The 18,113-nt window shown below is 32.5% G+C and overlaps 2 protein-coding genes across 6 annotated transcripts in view; one reads left to right on the top strand and one right to left on the bottom strand.

Annotated features, from left to right (window-relative positions):
• mv (lysosomal-trafficking regulator mauve) overlaps nucleotides 1-1,691 on the bottom strand; it is a 284,054-nt gene extending 282,363 nt beyond the window's left edge. For all 5 annotated transcript variants that reach the window (XM_085813916.1, XM_085813918.1, XM_085813920.1 and 2 more), the window contains exon 1: nucleotides 1,515-1,691. The gene's annotated coding sequence lies outside the window, so the exon portion shown is untranslated. The remainder of the gene's footprint in view (nucleotides 1-1,514) is intronic.
• A 552-nt stretch (nucleotides 1,692-2,243) lies between these two features.
• mRpL46 (mitochondrial ribosomal protein L46) overlaps nucleotides 2,244-18,113 on the top strand; it is a 57,539-nt gene continuing 41,669 nt past the window's right edge. The window contains exon 1 of the mRNA XM_085813915.1: nucleotides 2,244-2,395. Coding sequence (XP_085670041.1) covers nucleotides 2,335-2,395 — 61 coding nt within the window. The 5' untranslated portion in view covers nucleotides 2,244-2,334. The remainder of the gene's footprint in view (nucleotides 2,396-18,113) is intronic.

Below are 18,113 nucleotides of genomic sequence, written 5' to 3'. Positions count from 1 at the left end.
TTTATTTAAATGTAATATTGATGTAAGGCTAAGTTACAAAATTGTTTAAAAAAATATATGTTATTATATTGAATCGGGAGGAAAATATGCCAATGTAAAATTTACAATTAGGCTGAAACTCAAAATTAGATTAGCAGAAATTTTGAAAACTGCCAATTTAAAGTTGTTTTTTGATTAATTTTAAATAGCTGTTATTATAGTTATCTTAGAAGCAGTAGTACAGTTTTCTTAGTTAACAAGCAGATAAAGAAATGATTAGAAATAAACAGGCATTTAACGAAAAAAAATCCCAGCAAATTTAAAAAAAAGGAACTTTATGCTAAGAGTAGAGCATTTTATCTGTTATTTTAAAATTGAGTAAGTACTATTAAATTTTTTAATGTTCAGTATAAAATGCATACTGCAGTAACATTGTCTCTTCTAAATTATAGCTATCTTTCACACACAGCTCATTTTAAACGCTGGTTCTTCAGATTTAAAACGCTAATTTCTATGTTGTCAATTGCATCTCGGCGCTCTGTGTCATCATGGCTACGTCATCACTCCCCACTGCCTGTTTCAGGGGAAAAAGCTCTATGAGCTAGCCCTTCTTTTTTAAGTCCTGTGAGATGCTGAAAGTTTTAGTTTGGAATTTCAACACATTCCAGTTCCTGCAATTCTTCCATTTGATAATACTCCATACGCACTTGATGAGATAAAGCTTCTTTTTCCCAATGATGCAAATGGAACAGTACAGTGGTTAGAGGATAATTGGATAATAAAGATGGGAGGATGGTAAAATCGGGCAAAATAAAGAAATGAAAGGATTACTAAGGAGATTCTGGATTTCTTGTAAATGTGTTAAAATAACATCAAAAAGTCTCAATGATTTGCACCATGTTATTTGACAAACTAAATGCTGAGAGCAGCTACCACTGAATTTTTTTCTGTTACTCTAGTAAAACTAAAAAAAAAAAAAAAAAAAAAACTAGTAGGGGAAGTCAGCTTTCTACCTTTTGGTGCTCCACGTCTCTATAAACAGAAGTTGTACCACTTTTTTTCTATGAATCAAACCCTTTAATGTTTAATTATTAACCATAACTTTATTTTGACAACATTTAATTATTTCCAACAGTTACAAATTTACAAGCCAGCACCTTAAATCGGAAAACTTTCAACAAATCTAACAAAGAAAGTATTTCAACCCTAAGCATTTTTTCTAGGTCAATAAGTAAAGAACACTAATTGTAAAACACTATTGTTTCATAATGCAAGTATCGACAAACAAAGTCTAGGGTTCTTTCTGCACAGAAAATTCCACGAGAAATAATCACATACCAGACTTTAAAAAATATATTTCAGACAGCTTACTCCTCTGTAAAAAGAAGGGAAAGAAAAAATGCCCGTTTGAAAAATATTACTATTTTTAAGTTATAATCGATATTGATTAATATAAGCGTATAAAATTCAGAAAGTAAATAAACGTTATCTATGTAACGTTTCGTTTAGGGTACAATAAAAGCAAATCAACTCACTTAATTCTAATTCAAAAGCAGCTGAAATGTAAAATCAATTTAAATATTACGAAAAATAAGTTCTAAAAGTTTTTGCCTTCGAACATCTGACAAAGGTTTGAAAGACAAAAAATGAAAGTTCAAAACCCTCCAGATTCAACTGAACACTCTCAAAACACGCTGTAATTTAAGTCACGAACTGAAAAGGCTTTGACATCACGTGCTGTTTTGACACGTGACCAAATAATTAAACTTCAAGAGACTGGTGCTTTAAATCTGCTGTCAATGATTGGATCAAAAATAATGACGTCATCAGCCAAATGGTTATTTTAATTTATTTTCTAAGAAATAAAATATTGTAAAATCTATAAAACTACTTTCTTTTTAAAAACTCATACATATTTTAGTGTTTGGCGCATTATTAACAAATTTATAATCAAATATGGCCTTCCTCACAACATTTATCCAAATAAAGAAAGAAATGCAACGATGCAACCAAAAGAAATGCAACGATCGTTGCGTATTTTTTAGTAAAAATTTTCAAGTTTTAAAACGCCTCCCCCCGCCTTCTTTTGTAAAGAGTGACATTTTTGTTATTTAATGATATCAACTAAAATAGTAAAAAATGAATATCTATTAATAATTTTAATTAATAAATTAGAGACAAATTATTTTTCTCTTTCAAAAATATCTTATTGACGGTGTTTATAAGTTTTGACCTGTCATTTGAATATAATTTAATTTCTTAAGTGGCAACATGAATATATTTGTTTTTGTTGTTTCCGTTCACTGTATGTTGTAGACATTTTCATTTCTTTCCGTAATTATTGCTTGAAGGTGGATGAATATGAGAATACAGGCTTATACCTTTTTGTGTAAACGTTTAAGTCTCAATTTTAGAGGTAATTTGATATTCCAATTTAGAAGACTTTTTTTTTTGCTCTAGTTAAAGGCTTGGATCCCAGTGATTTAATGGGTTGACTGCATAGATGTGTCGTCTTTTTTTTTTTTTTTTTCCCACAGTCCCCCGTGTTTTATATAACGTGAATACGAGCATTCATAAAGGCATGCAATCTATTGCAATGCTTTCCTACAATTAAATAATATAATCCAGCTGCATGGGTCGGCAACCCTATGTGCCGACGACTGTTTTAACATGTGGCCGCTGCTGTGCAACCAAGATTAAAAAAAAAAAAAAAAAAAAAAAATATTTAAGTTTTCAATAAAATGTTATGTAATTTTTTTATAATGAGTAATTAATTAGCGAAATATATCCGTATTTGTTTATTATTTTAAAAGAGCTTTCCAAACATTGCGGTGTTTGATTCTGGTATACGGTACACATGGGATTTTGCTACTTTTAGCGACTTTATGATGATAAGAATTTTGGGAATACACAGTTGACAGAATCAATTTTCCATTTTTGAAAAGATCAGCATACAAGACTAAATCGTTTTTTGGTTCTGCATAGTTTTGTGTATCATTGTTTTTCACAATGAATATAAAAGTACAGCTAAGTACATATTTTGACTTGCAGGTGAACATCTTGACAATTGCTTACCAGCGGGAATATCATAATACTCTTCTAATTATGAAACAGTAGCGAATGAAATGAAATGTCACATTGACTTTAAAAGGGATGTGTGTAATATTTTGTAATTATTTATTTTAGATAAGGATATAATCGACGTTTTTTATATTTTTAAATTATATATATTTTGTATATTATGCTTATTAACCATACCAACCTATAAATTTACACTGAAAAACTAAATTTGCCTGCCACTCTTGGTTTTCTAGAATGTGCTCTACGATACAAGAAGAGGACTTATGAATTATCACAACCATCATGGTGCAGTTTTGCGATATTGTTTATTTAAGAAAAAAGAGAATGATGACTTATAATTGTCAAAAAATATAATACATACGGTATTTGTTGCAAAAATCAATTAATAAATGCTGTGAGCTCTTTTTTTTTTTTTTTTTTTTTTAATCTTAGTAGAAACGTAATATCAACTACTATAAGAATAGATTCAAAAACTTTTTACCACATCCTCTCCGCCACTGCAGGCAAATCTCATGAACATGTGTTTTACTATTGAGTTTCAGACAAAAAATACCATAAAACTTGGATTATAACAAACAAAAATTACAATATTGTTGGAACAAAAAATTATGATGTTGCTTGTTAATAAAGAAATATGAGCAGAGTTGCCAGATTTTTTGGCTAAAGTGCAGAATCACCCACTTATTTGTTTTGCACTTTTTACAAAAGTAAGAAGAATTGGATTTTTGTCAATTTTCTTTGACTTTTTAAAAGAAAATAGGTCGATGTGTACATGGATAAAGTCAAGAGTGTGCGCAATGCCATTTTTGTGCAATTCTGGAATGTTTTTTTAAGTGAAAATTGGTTGACGTGCACATAGATACGACATATGTGCAATTCTTAAAAACGCTCCAAGCAGTGGTTAATTCTGCACTTTCACCGATTTTTTTATGCATTCTGAAAATTTGGTGATTTTTACTAGGCAGTTGTGCTAAAGTACCCCAAAAAGTTGAAGATCAATGGTTTACTAGGCAGTTGTGCTAAAGTACCCCAAAAAGTTGAAGATCAATGGTTTACTATAGTAAACTTTCAATTGAAATTGAACCAGACCCCAAGAAGTTAAAACTTTACATCGATTACTCCAGCATCTTCCTAATTTTGCAGTAAAAATGTTGAATGTACATTTTTCTTGAAATAAGATGATTAATCCCCGCCTCTCAAAGTAACTAACAGATTAAGCAGTATGTAGAAAAGGTTCATTTTATTTATGAAGCTTTATTAAACATAAGCTGCAAAATTTCCACTACATAAGTGAAGAAACAATTTCCACTCTGCTGATATTAAAACATATATGAGATTAGTCTTAGCTTTCTTAACCTCGTATATTTTAATTATTTCTCACTTATACAAGTTTAACTTTTTGTCGTTTTGGCTAATCTTTGGAATATGGTAACGTGTAGTTTGGCGACATTTTGGTAAGGCGATAAAGGTTACGGTTGATCTTTGGATTATGGTAACTTGGTGATTTTTTGGCGAAAATTTCGCGACCAACTCTGCTACAGCAACCCTCTATTTTTTTTTTCCGCCGCCATTTTGTTTTCACGAAGTAAAGACATGTTTCTTTCTTTTTATTTACTGAACACTTTTTCCAACAATCTACTAGCCAAATTACACTTGTACTAGAAATTTTATCTAACAAAACTGCTTAAGGTTAATCTTTGGATTATGGTAACTTGGTGAAAATTTGGCAACCAACTCTGCTACAGCAACCCTCTATTTTTTTTCCGCCGCCATTTTGTCTTCACGAAGTAAAGACATGTTTGTTTTCTTTTTATTTACTCAACACTTTTTCCAACAATCTGCTAGCCAAATTACACTTATGCTAGAAATTTTATGGAACAAAACTGCTTAATCATGACAAATATTAACTGCAAAATTGGGAAAAAGTGCAGAATCGTAAACTCCTTGCCGCGTTTTTCAAAATCGCACATACACAGTAACCATGTACACGTCGACTTATTTTTTCTTAAAAAAACATCCCAGAATTGTACAAAAATGGCATTGCGCACACTCTTCACTATATCCATGTACACTACTTTTTTCTCATAAATTAGAAAAATTTCATGAAAATTTTGTGAATCTTTAAATTCGGTAAAAGGACATATATGAAATTACCTGATTGCGAAAAAGTATATACCCTATCCAAAGATGATCATTTCCACGTATAAAATAAATAAAATATCCAAAAACTTTTCCCTCTAAATTACCTATTATAAACCTCACCTGCCAATTCATAACGCAAACATTAAAAATGGTTCCAAATACTTAAATTCTTTCCATGCACATTTACTTCTACTCAAACGTATTCCAAAATACTAAAGATATATAACTCTCAAAATCACGATCATTAAATTAAAAAACACTACTTAAAATATAAATAAGCACATACATTAAATTAATAAAAATTAGCTTACAATCCTAATTACTTTAAACTAAATAATTGCTAATAACAATTTTCCAATAATACCATATTAATTTATTTACTCCTTACATTTAGAACAATGCATAAAAATAATATCCTCAAATAATTAAAAAATACTAACTTACCTAATCTTCTACAGAATCTTGAGTGCATGGCGGATCACAAAATGTCCATTTTCACCAGATTTCCTGCACCACCATTCAAACTTATCTGTAATATCCTTCCTTTCACACAATCTCATTTTATTCCCACATGTTGGACATTCATACTTATCCGCAATTAAGCAATTCTTTGCAATTACACATAAACGCGATAAAAATTTCGGATTTACTTTATATAGGGCCATGGGATCCAAATATTAAACAACACTGTTTCACAGAACATAGAATGAAACTAATGCTACAAATTACAGCAGATATTTTTCCAAATTTACCCCCTTTTCCGATTAAAGAACAGTGATTCGTCCATTAATGTCACATGACATATCTCATGATCTCTCATTTCCCTCACACAAAATAATGCATAATCGGAACTGAGTACTTCTCACATTATTCCCAAATTCCTAGGTAGTAACCTTTATCGCCTCCAAAATGTTGCCAAACTACCTGTTACCATATTCCAAAGATTAGCCCACTTTTGTTCCATAAAAGTTCTAGCATAAACGGAATTCGGCTAGTAGATTGTTGAAAAAAAAAAAAAAGCCTTTACTTTGTGAAAACAAAATGGCGTCCAAAAAAGAACTGTTGCTGTAGCAGGGTTGGTCGCCAAAAAATCGCCAAGTTACCATAATCTGAAAATTAACTGAAAAGTATAATTCACATTAGAAAATCCAAATTAATGGAAAGTTTTTGTGCTATAAAATTACGAAGACAATCATCTTATTGCTTACTAATCTAAGTATCGAAAACTTAACATTTACAATCATGTAAGATATTGAATGCATTTGAGACATCAAAGCGGACATACTTTGTAGACTTTAAACATTAACGTAAATGATCTGATATGATAATGAAATCCTGCTGAACATGAAACTTGGAAAAGATATATGCCAAGTTTCATGTTCAAAAATATATGTCAAGCAGTCATTGAGGCAAAAGTTTAAATTAACAGATCATTCTTTATTTAATGATGAAATAAAAAGATACATAACATAGCATACAAAAAAAAAAAAACTTAAAAATTGCTCATCATAATTTTTTATGTTACATCACTATTGTGTATTCGTTTTCCAAGTTGCATATTGTGGCTCTTGTTGTTACCTGGATTGTGAAACTTTGAAAGTACTCCACTTCATGCAGTCCCAAATAAGAAAAAAAAAAAATTAAAGCAAGAAAAAATAGAACTGATATCCATCTTTACCAAAACTAAACTGGCTTATCGAGAATTAATCAAATTTACATTAACCCTAAATGAACCTCTTATGATTGTGTTATGATGTCGCAGTTATCCAATATTGCTACTAAATCTTGTCTGCTTGGCAACAATATATATAGGGTATTAGTATGTTTTACATATTTATGTATAGTATGGTAGTAATATTCAGCCAGCTTTTTTCGTATGAAAATATTCATTCATATTAGAGTGTTTACAAATAATACTGCATTACATAGCAGATAATCCTTTTATATCAAATTGCCAATATTTTCTGAAACTAAAGTTTTACTTCATATGTAGATGTCATTTAGTAATTTGCATTAATTTTCCTATGTTCTTTAATAATTAAACAATGTCTGAGGCATCTTTAATTATAACCATAATAACTCTTACAACATCCAGTTATAAAATTATCAAAGATAACGTTTCCAATTTTAGCATGCAGTCAGTGGAGTAGCGAGCATAACTGGCACTCAGGCCAAAATAGCTTTTTGGTGCCCCCCCCCCTCAGAAAAAAAACTCGGTGGTACGATGAAAATCTTGTTTGGAGACCATTTGGCACCCCTCTCATCATACACCCCCTTGCCCTGCCCTCGCTATGCCACTGCCTGCAGTAGTCAGTTTTAGATGAGTGTATAGTAAAAGTTTAATCTCACTACAACTACACATGTAATTGTAATAATTATAATTTTTCAGTGATGTGAATTTAAACATGAACCTTGTTACCTTTATCAGTTAGCTTCATGTTTGATGCAAATAGAGTAAATATTAATTTATTTTTAGTGTAAAGGGTTAAAACAACCTAAATTATATGAATGGTCTTTTTGCTTTAATTGATGCAAAATAATGCACACACTAAATTTTGGATTTAAATGCAAATTTATTTGATACAAAAATGAATTACTCATACACTTTACAAAATAATAACTATACAAAAAATTTGCAAGCATTATTTAGTTTTTCATCATCTGGTATGAGTGAATCAATACTTTACAAATCTATTGGTCCATAAAAAGTATATTGAATTCTTATATTTTTCATACCATCTCACTTAGAGGTTATTGATTCTTCTGAGAAATTTTGGTATTTTTCCATTTTACACCTGCTGTGCTTTTTAGTGCCAGTGAAAGACAAACCAAATACACAACGAGAGCCAATGATAGTGCCATCTGGAGACTAAACCATTTGTATATGCCCATGTGTGTTTAATTTTAAACATTTAATTATTTGTTTACAATTTTAAAAATCTTGTAAAGCATGTGGCAGATGCATAACATAGAAGTACCAAAATTGTATTGTCTTGTATGTTTTGGCCTCCTAAATATTAAAGATATCTTTTTCGACAAAATAATTTGTGAAAAATATATTTCGGTGTTCCCTTGGTGAAAATTGGTGATTTTTTGGCACCATTCCTGTTTATGTGCAATGCTTTCCCAAGTAAAATGGCATCCAAAACAATGCAGTAAAACATTAAAAAAACAATAATCTAAATAAAGTGCATAAATACATGTTATCTATCTTGCACACTACAAAAAGGAAAAATTGACTTACCTTATTTAGAAATTACTGTGTCTTTGGTCTGTGCCATTTTACCGTGCAAAGCACAAAATAAGTAATGTACTTCCAACATCTAACGCAGAAATAAGCCCTGAGAAATATTCTCCCAAATAATCAAAATCAGCCCAATCATGTATTACAACCAATCGCATCAAAGTGGGGTTTCCGAAACATATACCGCAAAATACTCAGGTTACCATAAATGAAACAACTTGACAATAATCCAAGGGATAACCCAAAATATAGACTACCCAATACTTTTTTTATTTCTCCTCCCCCCTCGTAATGGCATAGCAAGCATAACTGACACCCGAGGCTTTATACCATTTTGGCCTACTTCCCCGAAAAACAGAGTAATCTAATATATGGAATGTACTCAAGATAACAATGCAATACAAATAATAAAAGAATACAGTACCTACTTTAAAATACTCTATAATATATCACGAATAGTCACTATCTAACGATGCTTCTACAAAATACTATACTTAGTTGTCTTGATCATCAGCTTTGTATAATAAACTTTATTGATATTCTAAAACATGAAATATTTAAGAGAAAAATTGTTTGCAGCGCAGTGCGGCTAAGAACGCTGTTCTATTGAAACGTAAACATGAACAACTGTTGCCTTTCACACAAACTTAATAGTAAAATAAAACATGTTGCCAGTAACAAGATTATTGTAAATCATAAGATAAAATCAAACAGTGAGAAAATAAATAAGGCAAAAGAAAAAAAAAATGCAAATATTAAATATACATCCAACAATACTGTTTTTCAAAATAAATAAGGACACAGGCTCGTGTAGACTTAACCTTTTCAGGACGGGCGTCCCATATACGCATTCCCTAAGAACGTCTCTTATAGACAGGAGTCCCATCCATGCATCACTAGAGATTGCATTCAGAGGACGGGTAATGCGTATACGCATTTTAAGCTGGAATGTTTTTCTGAAGGTCATTAAATAGCATTCTATGTCCATTACTTTTGAAATGAACACAGTTTTAGGTTCCTGACCTTGAGTTTGATATATTCTGTCTGACTTTGGTATTTTATTCATCAACTGTTGCGAGGGGGGGAAGCGTAAACAAGTGTGGGCTCTTTAAATCGCCGCATTCTAATATAAATATTCACGTCTGATTTATATCCAATTCCTATTTTTATTCTATTTTCCCCCCTCTATTATATACGGTCTTTTAGAGTTAGAAAGTGATACTTCTCCGTGCTTTGAGATTTACCACACTGAATCTTCAATTTAAATTTTGTTACTTCTTACTGTAAATAGTCTTTATTGTGTTGTTTTAATGATGTTAAACTTTATTGATGGATTTTATCAATTAAAACTTTGGAGTAATTTGAATAGCACTTCCAAAAGTTATTTTACAATGTAAGCAGTTTTTTTTAAGTATATTTTCATTTAAAATAAAGAAGAAGCACGTTATTAAGTGCTAATTTTAACATATATAATAACTCAAGTAATAATCTAAAATGGTACCAAAAATTACGATGCTAGAAGCAAAACTTTTTTTTTTTCTGATTTTTTTTATAAAATTAGGCTTAGCGATGCAAAACCTCCATCCTGTATGGTGACTACCTTCGATTCCCTTCCGTCCCGCACGAGTGTCTTAAACAAAGGTTCGCCCTCATGAAAAGGTAAAATTTGAGGAAAAAAATTTAGTTAAAAATATAAGATTAGGATTGAATTCGGAAATGTGTTTGTGTCAGTGGAAAAATTCGACATACAGTACCGGTCCAGCATGCAGAACCACTACACCACGCTAGGAAAGCGGGAGAAGTACCTTATAACATTAATACAATTAATTAGTATATTTATATATTTCTTACCTTTGACGAAGCAAATTTATCAATTACTTCAAGTCAATCATTTCAAATTTTTCTCTTTACACACTTAAAAATGCAAGGTGCCTTAGGCAATCTTGTCCCATTATTAATTGTAGATATATGAAAATTATTTTTAAATTTTAATTTTGTGAACAAATGTTCACAGCTAGCAGTTGATACTGAAATGGTAAGGAGTATTTCAAGTACAACTGTCAGGTTTAGCAAAACATCCCCATACTAAATATAAAGATAAGAAGCTCTAATTTCTTTTCTACTGTGGAATAACTTCTTACAGTCACATTTAGAGACCTAACACTCTGACTCAGTATAGGGGGATGTGACAAAGAAATTGTTTTTGGCTCTGTCTACTTGCCCTTTGAAGAGAAGGCTCCACCTGATCAATCTCTTCACAAATTTGTGCAGAAAATAAATTGCAGGCAGTCCTAGGCTAGGACTGCAGCATTCAGCCTCGTGAAACACCTAAATGACGTTGTCATACTCATCCTTGGTAAATATTTTAACATAACTTGTCAGCTTATGCAAAATGCATTAAGTAAGTAAATGGTGCATAGAGATTGATTTGAAAGTGAGTCCACAGAAAAACAATCTTGTACCATTCACACATAAAAGAAAATGGGCTGGTCTTTTTATTCCAAAACTCTTTGAAGTCCAGATCAACATGACCTCTGAGGTGAAGTATTTAGTATTATATCTTGACCAAAAGCTTACATTGAATAAACATGTCGATTATAAAGTTAATCAAGCAAAAACATGCATCGTGATGTGCAGACATATGCTTGGTAAAAACTGAGGTTTACAGCCAAAAATGATGTTTTGGATGTATATTGAATTATCAGACATATCATTACTTATGCCTCTGTGTTCTGGTGGTGCAAGGGGGAGCAGGGAACTATGAAGGACAGGCTAGGAAGTCTGCAGAGATTAGCCTGCCTGTGTATCACTGGTGCAATGCTCTCAGCACCTTCAGAGTATTAGAGATCATATTAGATAAGACTTCCTTGGACATCATCATTTGCAGTGTTGCTAGAATGATGCTGCAAAATCAGTGGTAGCCTACTGGTAAAAGTCATACCCGTATTACTAAGAAAATCCATGATTCTGCTTTCCTGATGCTTTCTTTCATCAGACATCATGGAAATGACATACATATTTGCTAGGGATGAATGGAATGACGTGTTCAATTTAAATACTGATGATCTTGTCTTGCTCACAGATGGATCAAAATAGATAACCTCTCAGGACTCGGATTACATGGTATATCACCCAGAATTAATCTGTATAGAGGTCTTGGAGGGGGTATGCTACTGTCTTCCAGGTAGAGGTTCTCGCTATTACTAACTGTCTACATATAAATAAAAGAAAAGCTATTATGATAAGCAGTTTCTCATTTTTAGTGACAGTCTAGCAGCGGGCTTTATACTCATTTCAAATTAAATCTAACATTGTTTTGGATTGCAGAAACCTTCTAAGAGAACTGGCAACTAGAAACAAGGTAATCCTAATCTGGGTACCAGGATACAACGGAACTGAAAGTAATGAAAAGGCAGATGAACTTGCAAAACAGAGATCATCTTTTAATCCAGTAGGTGTGGAACCCTTTTGTAGTATCAATGTGAAGACTGCAAAGAGTATCTTCCTTAAATGGGAAAAACAGGAAATGAATAGTTTGGCTTGATTCTTCTGGATAAAAACGTGTTAAAAGTGTGATTATCAGACCTGCTAAGATAGCCTCTTAAATCCTTAGGTGCCCAAGACTGAAGATACAAATAATTATGGGCTTCATCCCTGGGCACTACTATGTTAGAAAACACCTTTATGCTATTCAACATGACCCTATATGCAGAAAATGCTGTAAGAGTGAAGAAACAGCACGCCAAATTATATCTGAGTGTGATGCTCTTGCCCTCACTCTCTTGACTGCTTTAGGCATTCTCAGTACTAAAGAATTACACCTGAGCTCAATTAAGGAGCTGTCAGATTTTATAAACAAAGTGGCCAACCAAAACTAATGGAACTAGGAAGCTTTGGACTTGGTGCATTTGGCACAAAATGCTATTTAGCAGAGATGCCTGATACCTGATAAACTCAACCTGAAGAACTTCGTGCAGTCATCCTTACTTTATTGCAAATAATGTAATGATAAAATTTGAATATAGTCTATCTCTTCAATTATTTTATTAAGCATTGTTAATAATTTCACTCTTACATTGTTATCTGAATAATAGAATAGAGTAGATGTTAAAAAGTAAAATGCATATCAAATATATCAATAGTTATATAGTTCAGCTGCCAAATTAATAATAGTTCAAGGTTGAAGGGGTTACAGTGTAAGAGTATACTGTATACTTTGTTATTGCATTAAAATAAGTGTGAGCTGTATATGCATTTTGTTTTAAAAAATACACTCTTTTGCAAAAAAAAATGAAGCACCATGCAGGAAGTGGTTGTTTTTGATGAAATTGAATATGTGTATAGCTCATACACAGGTAATAAAATAATTAAAAAATCAAGGTCATAGTACCTGTTCATGGCTCGCAATCACCCATTGAGTGTTCAAATTAGTAGTTGGTTGAACCACCCGAGGCGGCAATGCATGCTTGAATTCGTTGAGGCAAGGAGTGGTAGAGGTTCCTAATATCATCATGTGACTCATTCTGCCAGACTTTCATCAGTTGTCGCTCCAGATCTGCGATATTTTGTGGTGCCCGAATGTGGTGGCTTACCATGCCCCAGACATGCTCGATTGGTGAAAGGTCTGGTGACCTTGCTGACCACGAAAGAGTATCAACCGCACGGAGACAGTCCAGAGATATGCGAGCGGTATGTGGCCTGGCATTATTTGTTGGAAATTGGCCCCAGGATGACGTGCTATGAAGGGTATTGCACCCGGCCGCAGGATGGTATCAGCATATCGTTGAGCTGTTAAAGATGTATGGAGGGTGACTAAAGATGACCTGCTGTTAAAGATGTATGTAGGGTGACTAAAGATGACCTGCTGTTATAAGAAAGAGCACCCCACACCATCATGCCAGAGGTTATGGCTGTATGCCTTTGTAAAACAAAGGCTGATTGGGACCGCTGGCCCCGTCCTCTCCAGACACGAACTCGTTGGTCATCTGCTTCAAGAGTGAAGCGGTATTCATCGCTGAATGCTATACGATGCCAGTCTGATGGCAGCCATGATGATCGGCTGCAACACCACTCCAGACGACTGCGCCGATGTTGTCGGGTCAAAGGCAAACGCCTTAGAGGCCTATGTTAGTGTAACCTGTCTCGGACAAGTGCCATGCAATGGTGGACGGTACCACGGGAGGTATAGATGTGGCTGTAGTGCGTTTAATAGTGGGCAATGATAACATTGGGGCGGTTTGGGCCTGGCAAACAATTATCCCATCTTGCCTTGCATTTATTTCCAGAGCCTTCATTTTGTCGGCAATTTCCTTGTAGCAACCTTTGCTGGCAACATCTTTGCACAGCAGCGTTTGTATGCTGCAGGTGGTGGCCGATAGCTCGGTATGACCACCCAGCTTCACGCAACCCTACAATGCGACCACATTCGAAGTTGTTTAGTTGTTAGTAAGGTCTTCGATATCATCGTAATGGCATCTCTAGTTGCTTCTTTACGGAATTACAATGGCAGCAACCAAAAAAAAAAAGATAAATTTTCCGCCTCTGTTACTGGTTTTATACTTTGTGAATGCTCGCTGTGATCTCAATTTCTGTTCATTTGCTTTAGATCATTTGCATGTTCGATCAAGATGTTTTCGCATACCAAATTTTGTCAGGATCACGAAAGTCCTTCTTTGTACTTCAATTTTTTTGCAAAAGAGTTTATATCACTATTTCAGAAAAATAAAGTGTTCAAAAAGAAAGAAAGTTTTGAAGATATTTGATTGATTTACTACAAGCATAATCATTTATAACATATTAGTAGACAAATCAAGAAAGAAAATAAGTGATTACATTACAATAATTACAATTTTAAAATATATTTCCCAGAAATCAATCAAAAAAAATTCCAGAAAATCTTTTTTTGTTGAGGACCATTTGGCACCACTCTAGGCTACCAGGCTGTGATAAACCTCCTTTCTCTCCAACATTAAAAGAAAAATTATTTAGTAATATTCCAACAGTTCTCATTGGAAAGAGTATTTCTACTTATTGCATTGAACAATGTGAGTAATTCTATCCAATTATGATATTTACTGTTTCTTGCTGTGTATATATCTTGATATTTAAAATACAGTCAAAAGTCTTTAATCCGGACGTCCGTAATCCAGAATGATCTATAATCTGGACCTTAGAGCTACAAACGTTCTGCGCATAATGCGTTTACGCATGCACTTATAATGTTTAACAGACGGTATAAGCTAAGCTAAAATTATCTAATTCTTCTAATTGGATCTGGCTTATTATTTTTTGCAGATTGTTAGAGGAATTTTATAAAAGTAAGCTTGAACTTTCGATTATGTCAAAAAGAATTTCCGATTCTAGAGCTGCCAAAGGATCTACAAAGCGAAAGCATGTTTCGATGTCCATTAAGCAAAAAGTGGAATTGCTGCAAAAAATGGATAAAGGCATGAAGAAATTGACAGAGAGGTGATTTGTTTCTCTAACCATTCCGAAATTTGTTTATCAATTTCACGCTGCTCTGCGGGGGGGGGGCACTTCGCGGTGCGCAATGAACTGGAAGTTGATCTTTTAGTACTATCCTTATCTTCAGGGCAGATGTTTTTATTTTATTCAGCTTATAATTCCTTATTAAATGTAGTATTTCATCTCAATGTACTTTGTCTTTGATACGATTTAAATCAAATTCCTCGTCATTGTAAATATCATGAATACACATCAAATAGTTTTCTAGTTGCAATTTTCTAATTTCGAATGTGCATAATGTATGCTTTATGCATGCGCACGTTGAAAGAAATGTTTAATAAAGTAAACAAATAAATATGAAGTTTTTTTTCGTAAATTTTGATACCCTTTAGATCATAATTGCTCTTTATTTCATAAATTATGGTTTCATATTTTATAATTTCTGCATGCCATCTTACCAGATTTAAACTGATGATCTATAATTCGGAAAAACTGATAATCCGGAATCGCTGAAGTCCCGACGAGTCCAGATTCAAGACTTTTGACTGTATTTTGTTTTCTTAATTTCTTTAATTATCTAAGTATTCTTCAATCAGCATTGTAATGAGGTTATGAAAACAAAGAATAATTTTTGAAATCTAGTTAATAAATACTGTTTAATATAGCTCATTGTGAACAGATCCGAAAAGTTGTATTCGAAGGCTTAATTGCTTGATCAAGTTTGAATCGTGTATTATCTTGGCTTCTAAGTCACTATATACTGTAGTGATAGATCATCTACTTATTTTTCCCCCTTTCTCTTCTTTGAGTAAGTTTATTTATTTAATTCATTCCTTCTTTTTTAAGCTTTTTCTTTTATCTCCAGAATATGTGTATTTGCAGCAGTCTCCAAAGAAGATATTTGTGCTTACCTTACTTGGTTATTAAGTAATTCTTCAAAGGTTGGCTGCAAGGATTGATTAGCAATTAAAGTTGATAAGAGACTGAAAATTTGGAATTGGGGAATTGGAAAAGGATATATAATTGGATAGTTTTTATGTTTCAGAACCCAGCATCTGCAGTAGCATGGGTTGCACATTGTAACTAAGAAATTTACTTTGCAGTTCACCTTTGGAAAAGGAAATTGTACAGTCAAAATTCGTTAATCCGGACTCATCGGGACTTTGGCGATTCCGGATTATCGATTTTTCCGGTTTATAGATCATCAGTTTAAATCTGGTAAGATGGCATGCAGAAATTATAAAATTAAAAATATGAAACCGTAATTTATGAAATAAAGAACAATTATGATCTAAAGGGTATCAAAATTTACAAAAAAAAAAAAAAAAAAAAAAAAGCTTATTATTTATTTGTTTACTTTATTAACCATTTCTTTCAATGTAAGCTGTTTAAGTTGCTTCATTTTTTATGTGATAATACATTCTCTTTAATTCTATGAACAGACATAATTTCTTGTTCAGTTACAAAGTTCCGCTGTTCAAGTCCTATAATTGCTGTGTCAAGAATACGGAATAATTTGTCAATCAAAATTTTTCCGTTTTCAATAACCTCTGTCACTTTCTTCGCTATCGGAAGCAAATTATAATGACGAGGAATTTGATTTAAATCATATCAAAGACGGAGTACATCGAGATGAAATACTACATTTAGTAAGGAATTATAAGCCAAATAAAATAAAAACATCTGCCCTGAAGATAAGGATAGTGCTGACAGATCAACTTCCAATTCATTGCCGCGGCATTAAAGATAAACAAAGTTTAGATAAACAAACTTTAAAGTTTAGATAAACAAAGGATATGCCTTTATCCATTTTTTGCAGCAATTCCCCTTTCTGTTTAATGGACTTCGAAACATACTTTCGCTTTAAAATTACTAATATGTAAAGAAATGCTTATGCGAATGTAAAACATTTACTTTCGCATAAGCATTTCTTTACATATTAGTAAATATATATCAGAAATTCTATTTGACATAATCGAAATCGAAAGTTCAAGCTTACTTTTATAAAATTGCTCTAACATTCTGCAAAAAATAATAAGCCGAATCCAATTTAAAAATTAAGGAACAACACAATCTGCAACATTAACTGAATTAGATAATTTTAGCTTAGCTTATACCGTCCGTTATACATTAAACGCGCATTCGTAAACGTATTTTGCGCATGCACATATTCGCAGACGTAAAGGTCTTACACGCATGCGCAGAAAGTTTGTAGCTTTGAGGTCTGAATTAACGACTTTTGACTGTATCTCAATAATTTTTAGGTTGCGATGAGATAATAGATAAAAATATCAAACTTAAATACTGTGCAATAGGATTGAATTGCTATTATCTGGTGACTAAGAATCACCTTCTAAATACAAAGCATAAATTGATATTCTGTTAATTATTTCAAATTAGGGCTCACTCAAACTTGGGCTCACTTAATTCATTAAAACATTTCCTTGATTTAAGAAAAAAGGAAGGGGAAGTTTCTAGGAATCACCCATATATCAGGGTTTGTACGGTCCTTAAAAGTCCTTAGATTTTTTTAAATTGATTTTTGGTCCTTAAAAGTCCTTAATTTTAATCATCTGAAATGTCTGTCTGTTTTTACGATTCTCATTTTGAGTGTGAATTAGCATTTTGGAGGAATATTTTTGGTAATTCACTGAATGTATGTGGTTATTTTTTCAGTGGGTTCATGAGTTATAATTTGTTTTTATTTCTAATATAAATGATGGGATACTCGAGTTTCTAAGCAAGAAGTGAAACATAAGCATTTCTAAATTCATTTTTTGTAATAAAGAGCTCTTAAACAAGTTTTAGTTTTTGGGGATATGAATTCTTTTATTAAACGGTCCTAAATTTGGCGACTTTTCAACATTTGGGTGATTTTAGGATTAGTTTCTATAGAAACGTTTTAATTCCGAGATCTGAGAATTTTTCGACAATTTTTTTTAAAACATCGTAACATTGATAAATTTCATTAAAATAACGGTAATATGGTAAAATTATAGTATACGGTGCAGCCTTGGCGCGATTTTGAAAATTATCGCCAACACCAAAGTGACCCGTTTAACTACTCATGGTATATGTCCCGTTTACTGCTCATCATGAAGTCGCCAAATCTCTTGTGCACCGAATACTAGGATTAAACCGGTAATATATTGAAATTATATTTTAGAAAAACATTAACATAAAACATTTTTATTTTTCGCTG

Source organism: Stegodyphus dumicola, chromosome 3, assembly GCF_044657685.1.
Source record: "Stegodyphus dumicola isolate Sdum_Otavi_A_Nest chromosome 3, ASM4465768v1".
In the NCBI taxonomy this organism is placed as follows: domain Eukaryota; kingdom Metazoa; phylum Arthropoda; class Arachnida; order Araneae; family Eresidae; genus Stegodyphus; species Stegodyphus dumicola.
The sequence above is the reverse complement of the archived record's forward strand: the minus strand, read 5'-3'. Positions and strand labels throughout refer to the sequence as shown.